The sequence below is a fragment of the Convolutriloba macropyga genome, chromosome 3 (genome assembly GCF_964194025.1).
Source record: "Convolutriloba macropyga chromosome 3, txConMacr16.3, whole genome shotgun sequence".
NCBI classification, from domain to species: domain Eukaryota; kingdom Metazoa; phylum Xenacoelomorpha; order Acoela; family Convolutidae; genus Convolutriloba; species Convolutriloba macropyga.
The window spans coordinates 16,960,824-16,976,846 of record NC_134470.1 but is presented as its reverse complement, the minus strand read 5'-3'; the positions used below and the strand labels follow the sequence as shown (position 1 = coordinate 16,976,846).

Here is a 16,023-nt window from a genome sequence, read left to right as displayed (position 1 = left end):
TGGAGTTGCTAACCACTTTGCAGAAGTTTGTCGCAAATCAAAACAATCCAGTAAACCAAAACCTAGAGTAAATTATGTAGATGACTCGGTTTCTGAGGCGGCTACAGTAGGTACTTCAACAACGGCGGCGGTACAAGTTAACAATATCAGCAAGTTTCTACAGCAGAAGAGCATCTACGATGCCAATTACGACTCCGATTACGATGAGTATAACGATAACTGTGTAGCTGCAATTTCCATCAAAACCGACACTCGTGAGGTAGAACCCGTAAATTTAGTCATTTGTGTTGGAAATACAAGCACCAAACATTGGTGGATTCGGGTAGCTTCTGCACTATTGTGAACAAAAGTCTGGCGGACACAGTGGTGTCCGAATGCAACGAAAGTTATTGGGTACAGTCACCCGAAATACATGATCTGAAAACCTTTTCTATTGATATAATCAAGATTGTTGGTGTAATCAATACATCAATAAAGTGTAATGACTGGATAGCCACGGGCGTTGATGTAATTGTTGTGGAAGACGGTCACCGACCCATCATTGGACGAGATCTCTTTCCAAAGCTAGGCTTTTCTGTTATTCAATTGAAACAAGTTGCAAATATTGATCAAAATCAATGTCCAATCAAGAGGCAGATCTCTTTTGATTTTCCAAATCTCATCACCCGTGTCGGTAAACCTTTAAAACATTCAGTAAAGTCAACATTTCATAATGAATTTACACCTACACATCAAATAGGACGACGAATCCCAATTAACTTACAACCACTAGTTAATATAGAACTTAAAAAACTACTTGACGAAAAACACATCATAAAATTAAACAGTTGTTCAGACAAAAATTTTATCTCACCTATAGTAATTACAGTTAAAAGAGATAAAACAGTTAAATTAGCTCTAGACTCCAAAATTTTGAATAAATCTATCCATAAAAATAAATACCAAATGCCGAATATTGATAATTCGATTGACACAATTCAACAGAATTTGAATACATCCGCATCACAAGAAACATCATGTTATTCAACATTGGATTTGAAGTACGCATACAATCAACTTAAATTAGATCCGGAAACGGCTCAACAGTGTAACTTTAATATTATTAGTGGTGAGAGAACTGGAACATACCGCTTTATTACAGGTTTTTACGGTTTAACTGATATGCCAGCAGCTTTCCAAAAATTGATGGATTATACTTTAGTCGGACTTCAAAATACTTATTGTTTTCTGGATGACATCATAGTAGTTAGTCGTGGTTCTAAAGAAGACCACTTAAGACTTGTCTATAAATGTTTAAAGAAATTAGATGAGGATAATTTACGGATCAACTTACCTAAATGTCATTTTGCAAAAACAGAAATTGAATGGTTGGGACATAAGTTTAGTCAATCAGGAATCGCTCCACTTGAGTTAAAAACAGCGGCAATCGCTTCCCTATCAGCACCTAAAAATTTAAAACAACTTCGATCTTTCTTAGATTCTGTTCATTATCTAGGAAAATTTATCCCTAATTTATCTCAATTGTGCCATCCCCTTCGTCCATTATTAAAAAAGAACACAAAATTCATTTGGAACACTGAACATGACACACACTTTCAAGCAATTAAAAATAAAGTAGCAAATGCCACAGAAAACACACATTATAATCCTCACTTGGAAACGCGGATCAAATGAGATGCTTCAAGAGCGGGTTTAGGAGCAGCATTAGAACAACGTTCGCCTACGGGCTGGCATACAGTTGCATTTGCGTCTCGTTTCCTCAACTCTATTGAGGAACGCTACAGCATTAATGAATTAGAATTGTTAGGTGTACTGTGGTCTGTAGAATATTTTGAATATTGCTTATTTGGCAAATCATTTACAATTATCACTGATCATCGGGCATTACTTTCAATTATGAAAGAACATAGGTCTAATAAATCTTATAATAGTAGATTAACACGCTGGATCGATCGTCTTTTACTCTTTGATTTTAATATCGAACATATACCTGGTGCAAAAAGGGGGCTGGTAGACTATATTTCTCGCCAACCAAATCAAAAAGCAAAAGTTACAAACAAATACGACGAGGAATTTGCGGTAGCAACAATTACCCGCATTGGCGACGCTATTGCTGCAATTTATGTAAATACCACACCACAAACCTGTCAATCACAGCACTTTAACAGCGTCACTCACACACATTCCACACGTGCCTCGCATTCTCCCTCAACAAACTATTCCAAATTATTTTCTGCCATCAATCGTAATACAACTCAGTTGCTTCTTGAAAACTCTGCAAACGCAGCACAAATCCAGTCTACTTCTACTATTAGTACAACGCCAATTCAAATCCAAGCACATCTCAATACTCTATCAAACACATCTCATATCCATTCAATTCACAATCACACAATGAGCAGCTCTGCATCTAACCCGCAAACTCCCCCTAACACAGCCGGGTCACGTTCCAGTCTACCCCTAATTCCGCAGTGAATACTACCAGATCATCTAATGAAGGCCAAACTTCCCCAAACTTGGACTTATCAAAAGAAGAGGTCTTCGAGAACAACCTCACGCAACTCTTCACGAAGGGCTTCTTGGCGGTTCTCACTAGTAAGGAGGCTGCACTGAAGGAAGTACGTGACTGCATTCTTCAAAACGATCCTCAAAGGTGTAAGGAAGTGAATCCTTACTTGTTCTCCTACTGGAGAGACCTACATGTACGCTCGGGCTGTGTTTGCGTGGACGAACGAGTAGCAATTCCGCACTCCATTCAGGACGCTGTTTTGGAAAGCCTCCACTTGACACATCCGGGAAGTTGGGGCATGATAACGCTCGGGCAATACGCGTTCTGGCCGTATATGCACCGAGAAATATTGAACAAAGCGGCTCAGTGCAAGCCTTGTACTGATATTGATGCCGATACCGTCCCTGTTGAAGAGTACTTGGACGAAAATGGATGGGTGACGGGGGATCGAAGCGATATTTTGATCGAAGAGGCGATGCAGAAAGCCCAGGTAGACGCGGGACGTCGCTATAATGGAGATCACAATAAATTTTTCTCCCGTTTCATCATGCATCCCAAAATGAACAACCCTATTCCACGGACAGAGCAGTCACTGGATCTTAAACTGGCCCGAAAAGCAACAAAACGCTCCAAACGGGATCTTCGCGGACTCTGGGAAACCCTGGCCCCGGGTAGTACAGTTGTCCGTACATCTGATACCACTACGGTTATTAAGGAACCAGGAGTACCCGAAGTCTGTGTCAGAAAAAGTGATATTGCCAAATTCGGCACCCGTGCCGAACGAAATACAGACCTCTGGGAATAGGCCAAACGACGACCTCTTCCATATGAGAAAACTACGGAGGAGAAGATTTCTCAACACACTAAAGAATTAAAGGAAAAATTCCGCGGAGAGATTAAAATCCGCCATCGTTCAACCCAATCTGATGCAGCATCGGGAGTCTCCTCGGCGAACAGCAACATCTCTAAGGCAATGGCGTCTCGAAAACCTTGCAAGCCTCAAGCAGGAGGAAAGCGTTCACGAAATACGTCTGCAACTTTGAACACCTCCAATGCCTCGTCTGTTGCTGCCTCCTCAGTGACATCATCTGTTGCTTCCCCCTCAACCTCTCGAAATAAACGTACTCGCCGCGCTCCCGATTACTTCGGATTTGAGAGTTCGGTGTTCTCCATAAGTGATGATTCAGCCGCTCCTGTTTCTAAGAAACAAAAACCAGCGTATCCCGTTATAGAGACTATCATTCAAGAAGAAGCAGCACAGCCTCCTGTTCCTGATACACATTACGAGCTGCGAGTAGTGAGCCCTCCTGCACCTCCTCCAGTGGGGACATGGTCCCCTGAGAGCTAAGAATATGAGGACTATGCACGAGAAATTAGTATGAGCGTCTTTGACGCAGAAAACCAAATTTGAGATAAAACTTTTAGACTAACATTGTTAAATTGTTAAATTGTTCAAATTTCAATTCTGTAATTGTTCATTTAAATATGGATTCGTATCACTTTTCCATTCACTTCGTGTTTGTGTTCGCTAAATAACTGTGTTCGTGTTAAATATACTTTAGTTAAAATTGATGTTGCTCATGTAACCATATTTTCTGTGTTATTAATTTTGCGGGATTTGCGTCGCGATTGTGCATTAATTTATATTGCATGCATATATTTTACCGTAAATGTTGAAAGTTTGCATTGATTTCGTTTCCTCCTGCATTTGAAACACCTTTCCACTGTTCATTCGTCACTTCTCTGTTGTTGCTCACAATTCTTATTAATTATAATAACCAGTACATATGTTAATATTATCATAAATTTTACACTGTTACAGTTTAAAATTTTGTTCGAGCCCAGGATAGGTGGTAGGGTTGTACCATATTAAGTTCATGTTTATTAATTTGTACTAAATTATTTTATGTTTGCCCTTGTCAGGCTATAAGTCATAGTTCACCTACAAGTAATTTACCGCCGACTAAAAGGTCAATATTTCAGATTGTTCACATCCCCCACTTTTGATCACTTATTCTTTCTCTTGAATCTTGTTTCTGAATTCAGTTGCATTCAATCTAGTCTGTTTTGCACTAATCGAGATCCTATCGGATTTGAGGAGGAATTCCACTCTCACTAAATTTGTCTGCAATCGCAACACGATTGCTAAGTAAATTTAAAAGTGGTAATCCAACAATTCTGTAAAACTTGGATTCGCATCTCGAATCCATTCATCTAATTCTAAGTGGATTTGTGACACGAATTGTATCTCTACAATCAGGGATATCACAGCCAACACACGAGATTTTAAAAACCTTTAATTTTAGAGATGACCCTTCTCAATGAATATATTGGTATTGTTTCCGGACACTCGTATGCAAATTAGACAAGGTGGAAAATCGGTGTGTGTGTGTGTGTGTGCTTCTGTGTGTGTATGTGTGTGTGCGTGTGTGAGTGTGTTTGTGTGTCTGAGTGTGAGTGTGTGTGTGTATGTGTGCTTCTGTGTGTGTATGTGTGTGTGTGTGTGTGTGAGTGTGTGTGTGTGTGTGTGTGTGTGTGTGCGTGTGTGTGTGTGTGTATGTGTGTGTTTGTGTGTCAGTGTGTGCGTTCGTGTATGTTTGTTTGTGTGTGTGTGTGTGTGTGTGTGTGTGTGTGTGTGTGTGTGTGTGTGTGTGTGTGTGTGTGTGTGTGCGTGTCAAGTTTGCTTTCTCCATTATCCATTATACGGCATATTATTTCTCACCCTAGCCTAGGCAAATTAAACAGTAGACTTCAATCAGATCAAGAAATTGTCAACCAAGGAAACAATTACTAATTCAATTTGGCAAAAATGACAGATAGCAAAAATTGTCGAGCAAAAACTGAAGTCGTCTTTGATTTGAATTTCACATAGTTTTGAAAACATTCCCTTAAACTACGGTCCATTGCAAACATTCATTTCTCTTTTGTGGTATATCATTTATTAACTCGATCTGTGGTTCTAAAATTGGAAAACTTTGCAACAGAAATTTGCGTGCAACTGATAGGTTAGTTACAGCTAGTAATAACTCACACCAAAGCTCTATACCGACAAAAAGTTTTGTTTTTCATGCGTTGTTAAAAATTTAACACTCTTGAGAAACAAATATAACTAGGAGACGTCGTCATTTTTAAACGAGCATGAGATATGGCGAACATTTGAGCTGCAACCTGCAATTTGAGATATCATCGATTCCTTAAACATCATCATAGAAAAATGCTTCGAGAAATTTAACATACAGTAAAATGTCCCTAGAAAATTCCAGAATGATTTCTCCTCTAAACGTTTTTCAAAATCTTTTTTTCCAAATCAATACTTTTCATAAAACGATGACAAAAATCAAATCCTACGAAAATTTACACTGTTTTAAAAGAAACATTTAATATATTTTTCCAAAGAAATCAAATAACTTCGGAGATCTCATAAGTTGTTAGGGCTTTTGAGAGCTTTTATAATTGTTAAAACTGCGTTGAAAACTCTCGAGGACACGTTCATAACTTCAGCGCATTTTGAGCATATATTCACGTCATCGCATATCGTGTTCATGTATATTATAGCGCACTCCTATCTTTGTAAGCATGTAACTTTTTAAATTTTGACCAGTATCAAAAAAAAAATTGTTGCTAAAGTTTCGTAAGTATCAACGACACAGTAGAAGAGAAGCAAAAACTGAAGATTGAGGTTAAATACCACTGCAACTTTTCAGCATTCGGTGCACTTCAGGAAAAGTTTAATTTTGTTTTCAAGAAATTGCATTGATATAAATGCACACTAAAAATGTGTAGGTAAAATTAATTAAAACTGCAGGTAAATTTGCCTGAACTGCGCACGTGGTTTGGCATTCCTGCACGCTACCTGAACGGTACATGAACGAAACTGCAATTTCAGGTGAAATTACCTGAAAGATTCATGCCGTCCTCCTGCACAGATTTACCTGCATTTCACCTACACAAATTTACCTGCAAGGACAAAATTAAGGTAAATTTAGCTGCACATCTACCTTAAAAGTTTTCAGAAAAACAGCATCTCAAAACTTGTTTAAACACAAGTGCAGAAATCAAAATTGCTAATTGTGAAATATCTTTACTTCCAAAAAAAAATTACTGGTTCAACCTCTACATCAACCAGGGCTGAATTCAGCACCATTGTATCATCTTAACTATTTCTCTCTCTTTGTATACAAAAAACCGCAGAAAGTATAGAGAAAGAAACCCTTGATCTATTTTGAATTTATCAAATGCGAATTAAGTCTCGACACAATTTTTTGAAAACAAGTTGGCGACTAATGTGCATTTGAACCATGTGTTGTCATCGTACGCGCATAAGAAGGACTAAAAACTAGGTTGCGCTTTGAGAAATATGGGGTGCAATATTTGATGTATGTCATTTGGAATAGCAATTGAGTGTCTCTGGTACGAACGTACGCGTGCGCGAGTGTGAACCCAAGGGAAGGGGGATAATGGGATAGCAAATAATTGAGTGATCATTTGAGGGGAAGGATGAGAATGAGAATAGGGAAAATTAAAGGGGGGTTGGGTAGAGGGAGGGGAGGGGGAGGGGTAAAGAGAAGTGAACAAATTAGCTTTGACAGTAAATGACACCTGTGATTTTAACCCTTCTAGCTGGGTGAATTGCAGGCTATATGTGTATCTTTCTAACGTGACCTCTATAATAGAAGATTAATGATGTACTGCATTGTCATAAAAGCAGCGTTTATTATGTCTGGCCAACAGAAGATTTACATATACAGTCTGCCGTTTTCTATACCACGCCTGGACAAAATCAATGAAAAATTTGTGACCTCCAATTTTGAGAACTAAAAGAAATTCTGAACTGTTTTATAGCAAGTACCTTCCCCCCTCTATTATGGACCATCAATATCACCATCTATAATTGATATTTCAACATGTTTATGATAGCATATATCAATTGTAATGGCTACTCCCACCTCTTATTTTTTATCAGGCTATGCAAATACCATTATTAATGCAAAAGCAAGCAGCTTTGTTTGTTCACACAGGTTTATGAAAGCAAAATTGGGGTCTTTCTCTTTATAGCCCCCTCCACTTCACACCAGCTTGGTGCGCATGTAACGTATAGCCACCAATTACCAGATTTATACCATAATGGGGTTGGGGGTGGGGGGGGGTAAATCATATTTAGGGTGCGGGTGGGGGGGGTGGACCTAAGGAGGGAAGCACCAAAAACTGTTCGCTGTGAAGCTTTTCCGAAAGTTGTACTATATCAAAGGAGGTCGTAGGCTGGTAACCGATAATCGATTGACAACTGAGCGAATTGAAGTAGGACAAAGAACAAAGCGAATAATTAATCACAAATAGCAGGAGTGGTGCTTGGATATTTGTTGGATATCATGCTGAACAAACACAAACATACAAAAAGGTGAAAAAAATTGATCATGAGAAATTTACCCAAATTTTTGTCTGATATTTTCATTCTTTATCGTATTCAATTAGATTTGAGTATCAAAAGTAATATGAGCGAGCAAAATGTATTATATGGGAGACATGCGTTTATAATCAGCCAGTACTGGTTTACACTTGTAGTTCGGTTCCGGAAAGAAAACTGCATTTCTTGAACTGTGAAATTCAGAATGATAAAAGAATGTTTTTAGACTCCTGAATATCAATTTTTCAGAAGTTTTTAATAAACGCATTTTATTGACTAATGGAAAAGCGTGATCTTAATCAAATGACCCGGACCCTAGTCCCGTAGCATATCAGTACTGAAACGTTGTATTCCAATTGTATATCGTCGGCCTACTACTGTATCAGTTGATCCTAAGAGCATCTTGCTACTCATGATGTGCAGTATAAGTCTCATATATACTATTTTCAGAAAATGTACTGAGTACCTGTGGCTTTGATTCGAATGATGTACATAGGAAAATCATGAAAAAATATGAAATTTTTTTTTAAGAAATTACAACTCTGTACGATGCACTTTTTGAGCATGACAATGACTTAAAATCTTAAAACCTTGCAAGTAACGTATAAACCTTCGAAAAAAAAGCCGCCATAACCAGTACATACATGCAGAGTGCTTGGAACCAGCCAAGTTTTAGTTTTTAGCTTAAATTTAGGATTTTTTTTGGTGTTTATTTGATTATAAGGCAATTTCGAATGAATGCCTTAGTTTTAGCTCAACGAAAACACCATACTGACAACGCTGTTTTAGCTGAATGAAAACAACACCAGTCCCAACACAATGATTTTTAATCTGAACAAAGTAATAAATGACGTGATCATAATCTTTTCATAGTGAAAAACACAAACTGAGAATTACAATGAGTCAGCGCTGATTTACTATGTTAGCATGATCCTGGAAATCACTCCCCAAACGTGAGTAGCATGAACAAATACACATAGGCACATCTTGTTTTCCATTAACTTCCACTTACACTTTTTAAGGTTTCAAATTCATTCACTTTCACATATGTGTGACGGAAACGAAATGTATCAGAAAACAAATTTTTTGGAGTTGCAAACGTACTTAACTAAAACACGTTAGGTAAACTTACCTAAAGGCGTTTCATTAAAAGCTGCAAAAAATTGAGCGCGTTTCCGCTTATATCTTTGACCAGAGTGATCCACATGAAAAATTAAATACAGACATGTGAAAAATACAAAAAATCTTTGATTTAAATACATTTTTTTTCATGAACTATTAATGAATAAGTCCGGAGGTGTCTCTAACACCAGTTAAAATTTTAGCCCATAAGTGTCCTGACAAAACACAAAAAAAAATCAAAGCCAGATACATTATTTCCTTGATCTGCAATATGTAATGGATTTGCATTCCTAGCGATTCAATGGCTTTTTTGTATATTGCCTCTAAGAAATATTTAAAAAAAGGGATAAACTACTGATCTGTTTTTCAGAGAAAAAAATATATTGATTTTCTCTATTAACATATCATCACAGCTACTTGGACACAAGAGTTTCAGTCAATTTAAATCAAATCAATATTTTCCCGCCATAAATTGCAGTTCAAAAACAGTTTGAGATGAACTTCGTCAAAAAAAGGGTACTAAAAACGGAAAAAATCAAGAAAAGCGATGAAAATTTAGTAGCCAAATAATGATGAAGTCATTTTATTTACATGACCAATATTTTTCAAATATGAAACAATCGATTAAAATAGGTATTTCTTCAGTTCCAGAGAACATCTTGCCAACAAAAATGCAAGCAGTGGGAAAAAATTAGTGGGAGTCAGCGCTGATTTACTATGTTAGCATGATCCTGGAAATCACTCCCCAAACGTGAGTAGCATGAACAAATACACATAGGCACATCTTGTTTTCCATTAACTTCCACTTACACTTTTTAAGGTTTCAAATTCATTCACTTTCACATATGTGTGACGGAAACGAAATGTATCAGAAAACAAATTTTTACACTACTTGGACACAAGAGTTTCAGTCAATTTAAATCAAATCAATATTTTCCCGCCATAAATTGCAGTTCAAAAACAGTTTGAGATGAACTTCGTCAAAAAAAGGGTACTAAAAACGGAAAAAATCAAGAAAAGCGATGAAAATTTAGTAGCCAAATAATGATGAAGTCATTTTATTTACATGACCAATATTTTTCAAATATGAAACAATCGATTAAAATAGGTATTTCTTCAGTTCCAGAGAACATCTTGCCAACAAAAATGCAAGCAGTGGGAAAAAATTAGTGGGAGTCAGCGCTGATTTACTATGTTAGCATGATCCTGGAAATCACTCCCCAAACGATGATGAGTAGCCAAATAATGATGAAGTCATTTTATTTACATGACCAATATTTTTCAAATATGAAACAATCGATTAAAATAGGTATTTCTTCAGTTCCAGAGAACATCTTGCCAACAAAAATGCAAGCAGTGGGAAAAAATTAAAGGACTTGTTTTTGTATTTTCTCGGATTCATCATTGACTGAAAGCTAATAAAAACAACTATATGAGATTTTGCTAGTTCCGCAAGTTTGATAGATCGAAAAGCAAATTTTGCTTAGATCCTACCAATGATTTAAGTTACTGGAAGGGACCTATCATATAAAACTGCTCAAACTAATCTGAATTCTCAGCAAAGTTCAAATGCTTTGCTTCTAATTTGTTTTAAATTTTTAATTATATTGTACTTGTTCGTCTAATTAAGATTTATTGTTCAGAGGTGTAGCAAGTAGACTATTAATAGTTTTGTCTAAATAATCATATAAAAAACATTAGGCATTAAAAATTGTATAAAATTATTTGTTGCTTTTAGTAAACCTGTGAAGCAATATGTTGTTGCAATAAATTATTTCTACAACTTAGTTAAGCAAAAAAGTTAGCATCAGCCGCAATCATCTACTGAAAAAATATAATAATTGTTCCCAAAAGTCTTTCCAGAGTGGGGAATATATAAGCGAGCCTGATATTGCGACAGATTTAAATTTGAGAGAAAAACAAATTGAAAAACTTTTAGTAAATTTAGTTAGATTTGCCACCCGAAATCTTTTTCAGTTCCAAACTTTACAATTAAAACTTGGAAAAACTTGACCAAAATTTTCCAAGAAATGAAAAATAAATTAACTTGTTTTTGTTCTCAAAGATTTTGTTTTAATATTTCTTTCAATCATCTCTCTGTTTTCTGCTCGTTAAAACTATTGTACAAACTATTTTTTGTGCTGAAATTATTGTTTAGAAAAAGCGAATACTTCAGGTGAATCAGAGCTCTCAAAGTAGCAAAAATCAACATTAAAAGTGTAAATTGAAAGCAGAAAAAGTATTCTTGTATAAATCGTAGAGTTTTTTGCAAACATCTCTTCATCAGAACTAACCATTTCAGTAATTTTAAAAGCATAAAAACAAATGGTATCATTAATTGAACATCAAATCCAACAAAAGCATTACTGGAAAAAATATATGGAAATCTTTTCCTATCTTTTATATGTGAATTCTTTATATTGTCAAAGCAGATCTTTCAAACTCATCATCTCTAGTATTATGAGTATCATAGAATAGAAAAGAAATATAGTGTTAGACATTTCTTAAAATGCCAGGTTGTAAAATTTAATACCAATATTCATATCGCTTTTGCAAATTAGAAGAAAATTGTTTCTCACCTCTGTTTTTTGAAATTGCTCTTCTAACTGATCATATCCAGTCGTTAGGCGATTATGAAAAACGAAAACCAAAAAACTTTATTGGTTGCAAGACTCCTCATATCAGTAACGCAGTTTTTTTAGATGATCGATAGAAAAATTTTATTCCTTTTTCATTTCAAATAAAAACTATTATAATTTCCTATGTCTTAAAAAAACCATTTCGAAGAAAGGAAGGGTCAAAAATTAAAACTTTTAGAAAACAAATATTCGTCAACGCTACAGAATAAAAAATATCATGGACATCTTCCAACGTTCCTTTAATGTTAGATACAATTAGATGAGGAGTGTAAATAGTCTCAGAAATAAAAAATAATAAGAAATTAAGATTAAACATCCATAAGTTTTTTTTCTAAAATCTCTTCTATAAGCAACAAACATCAAAAACGAAAAAGAATTTTGGAAAAAATCAAAATGTTTTGCTTCAAATTTTTGATGTCATCTTTACGATTCCGATAAAATTGCCTCAGGAAGTGATGTTTCTACCAAAAATTTTGATGGAAAACTTTTGAGACAAACATGAACGATAACGCATCTAAATTTCTTTTGTGGAGTTGGTGTTTTTATTTGTCTGTTTGTATTTATGTGTATGCGTAGGCTTGTGTGGGTGAATGTATGTGTGCGTGTTTGTATGTTGTATCTTGTGTTTGTGAGAGGGAGAGAGAAAGACATTGAAAGTTAGTTCGAGAGCATTAGTTTCTTTAAATTTTATACATACATAGAGGTAGAGTGCAAAAGTGTCAGAAAACACTTAATATTTGCTACAACTTCAGCTTCAAATATGTTCACAATGAAAACCTTTTGATTTAATTTTTGATGATAACAGGTCGGTGGGATTATAAAAACTCAATTGTCTATTATGCTTGTGAAACAGCAAAAATGATAAATTTTTTGAAGAACTTCAAAAAATCCCATATCAATGTTCAGTGTTAAAATTATTTTTACCGATACAAGCCTCAAAACGTCACCAATTTTTTTTTTTAAATTTGAGCATTGACAAATTACCAAAATGGAAATATAAAAACAATTTTTTTTGGTGATGGGCTTTGTATTTGTGTGTGTGTTGTTTATTGTGTTGGTTGATCGTTGTTGGTTGGCTGTTGTGTTGGTTTATTGTTGTGTTGGTGTTAGCGTGTAATTATAGTCGTTGTATGGTTTTTCTGTGTCTCCTTCCCTCGAATTGTACTGCACTTATGTTTCTAGAATGTGTTAAAGAGTTTTCGTTTTTGTCAGACGTCATACTTTTGGTTTGAGCTGAGCAAAAATTTTCTCCAATGCATTTGAGTTGCCTTCGGTTTCTCCCAACAGTTTCCTCTGACTGATTTGAAAAGTTGTTTTTGCGACCTTGAGAGGTATAATTGAACATTCTGTGCTACGCACAGACTCGCACGCGCCGCCGTCTTGTTCAATTAAGGAATTTTCTGATTACTAAGAAGTTCAAATACCGTTTTTTAAAAGACATTGAGGCCAAAAAATATTGTACCAGCTAAAAAAAAGCAATAAATTATAAACTGCAGAGAAAAGTAAATTTCGTGTACAAAATTACACTAAGTTTCTCATAACAGCTATCAAAATCTTACCATTGTTGCGAATCCTGGTTAAATCGTTTTGTAAAAGTGGGGTTTTCCGCTTCTTGTTAAAAAGTCCATTTGAAAATTGTATGGAACCACATAAAACTTATATTATGGCCTAAAGTTTGGAAAATGTTGACAAATTCTAAACTTAGAAAGTTGATTTAAAACAACTTTTTCTTTGTTTAAAAACTATTCAATTTAGTTTTCCAGCGTTATCAAAAATGCTTTCAATTGGCTAAAAGTTTAAACATGAACTGAACCAATTTTTTTCGGAAAAAAATAAAATTCAGAATGTTTGCCAAAAGGTTCTTTTTTGAAGAAAAAAAATTCGTTTCGTTTATGTTCTTTGAAATGCGGCAGTAAAAAATGTAATTTCAACTCAAAAAAATTGCTTCCAAAAAACTTTTGTGCAATGAACATATTAAGATCACTCGTGTTGAAATAGTCATAAAAAGCGTCAATAGTGCAAAACAATATGTTGTAAATAATTTTAAAAATATTTACCTAATTGAGTCAGAAAACATAGTTTCAATATAAAGCTTTGACCATTTTGCTTTCAGCAGACAGTATATTCAAAGTCAGCGTACAAAATTTTTTCTAACGAATATTCAAGTTTTAACTAACTTTTCTTGTTGCCCTGAAAACATTCAAAGAAACATTCTCCACATAGAAAACGTTTACTTTATTTTAGAATTCTTTTAAGAATTTTCAGGTTTATGTTGCAACATTTTGGGATCCGATCCTGCTCGCAAGAACCGTCGTGTTATTATGTTTCAAATTTCTGAAGTTCCTCAAAGCTTGAATGATACCAAAATGAAATTTTCTAGAGGCATCATATATTTACTATATTTGAGATATTAATATTACCTCTACCTTTCGATTAATAATATCAGTTTTGGGACATAAATATTGTCGCTGTGTGCCATAAATTAAGAAATAGTAGAAAATTTTGTTCTGGATATTGATTTGGATAAGTTTTTCTGACATCAGTCCAAAACAGTATTGATTTCTGACCTTAGAGCTGCCGAAGAAGACGAGGCGAAGAGTGATTATGTTGTCAGACATTTTTGAACCCACAAGAACCCACTTTCAATCCAAACTGGCTAAGACTCGAAAACTCCACCAAAAAAATTAAAATAATGTTCAATGGAAAAATGAAGTGATTAACAAATATTTGCAATTATTGTCCAGATTTGTGTTGAAATCGGGAAAAGATAATAGTTGGAATATAATTAACACAATTCACTTTCGCCTATAATAGGTGGTATAACACAATTATAACTAATAATTTTTAACGTTGCCAAAGTAGAAAATGATGTGAACTCGCGAAATTAAAGGTTAGCAACGAAGTGAAATGTTTTTTGCAGGACTTGGTTGTCGAATAAGCTGCTAACTAGCTGTCATTGGGTGTTGAACAGACCTATGTGATTATTATTCTTCTTTTCTTTCTTATTTTCTTTTCTCGTTTTTTGGTTCCCCAGGGCAACGTGTTATTCAGAAAGGTCTGGGAGGACCGGTGTTGTTGTTGTCCTCGTTGGTGTTGATGTTGGTCTGGATTTTTGTTGTGGATAATAGTGAGATATATAATAAGTAAGTTGAAGAGAAAGGAGATTAATAAATGAATGCGTGAATGAATTTAGTATTTATGAACGTATGTTTGTAGGGGGGATAGTTAAGAATGTACTGTCTCGGCACTTGTGGTGTTTTACAGGTAACTGATGGTATTATGTCAGTCTATACATACATATATATGTATATATCTATGTTAGGACTAGAATTTGTGGACGTAATTTGTGGAATTTATGGCGACTAGGCTACTTAACAGTTATAATCGTGGTCGTCAGACGCTTGTTCCACTTTGTAGCCTCTAGCGTCAACAACAAACAAATCAACAACAACAACAAGGGGGGAGGTGTGATCTAAAGATGATCGCTATACACGCCATGGTGTTATTTATTCACACATATAGAAGACACACCACGATATGAAGAAAAAAGAGCAGAGGTAAACAACAATAAACAAAAATAAACAATAGGTATGAACAGTGATACCTTCACGGTTACCAGAAAGGGAGCAAAAAGAGAGAGAGATACCGTAAGTAGGAAGTAGGCAAAAGAGGTAGTATAAATATATTTGTGTGGGGGGATTAATAGTGTTGATTAAAACAGCTTAAACAATGGAATAATTCATATCAAATCGGTGATAAGGCAAATAAAGCTAAGCTTGCAAATGTTCCTTCTCTCTAAAGATATACACCACCACTACCATAGACCATCAATGGCTTCCAAGCATGTATACAAGATTAATCGCCTATCTTTTTAAAAAGAATGGAAAGCGTGGCCAACCACAACTATGCTTGTATGTTTCAACATAATTTCGTTTTTTTTCTCTTATGCACTGTTTTTATGATGAGAAGTAAGAAGTGACGAAATACAAGACAATCGCTCGCACGTTCAATATTGAAAGAGTGAAGCTTTAAAAATTTACTTTGGCCGCGCGGCTTTTTAGCTCCAATAAGACTAGCGCCTCTTATTAAGGTGAATTTGATTGGTTGCATTAATTTATATATATTTAGAGAGGGATAGAGAAATAGAGAAAAATAACTGAGTTAGTTTATCAAATGTAACAAAACAAAGGATAGCTCTTCTTGTTACTTAATCAATCTTAAAGAAAGGAGAGATAGCTGAAGAAAATTGAAGATGGAAAAATATGAATGAAGACACGAATGGGAAAGAATAGACATTTTGTTTTCATGAGTGCAATAGGGAAAAAGATAACCACAACGGTAGGGAACCC

At 35.2% G+C, this 16,023-nt stretch overlaps 1 protein-coding gene across 1 annotated transcript in view; it reads right to left on the bottom strand.

Annotated features, from left to right (window-relative positions):
* Positions 1-15,686, bottom strand: part of LOC142336905 (ras-related protein Rap-2a-like) — a 40,562-nt gene extending 24,876 nt beyond the window's left edge. Inside the window, exon 1 of the mRNA XM_075385883.1 lies at positions 14,242-15,686. Coding sequence (XP_075241998.1) covers positions 14,242-14,292 — 51 coding nt within the window. The 5' untranslated portion in view covers positions 14,293-15,686. The remainder of the gene's footprint in view (positions 1-14,241) is intronic.
* Positions 15,687-16,023: the final 337 nt, after the last annotated feature.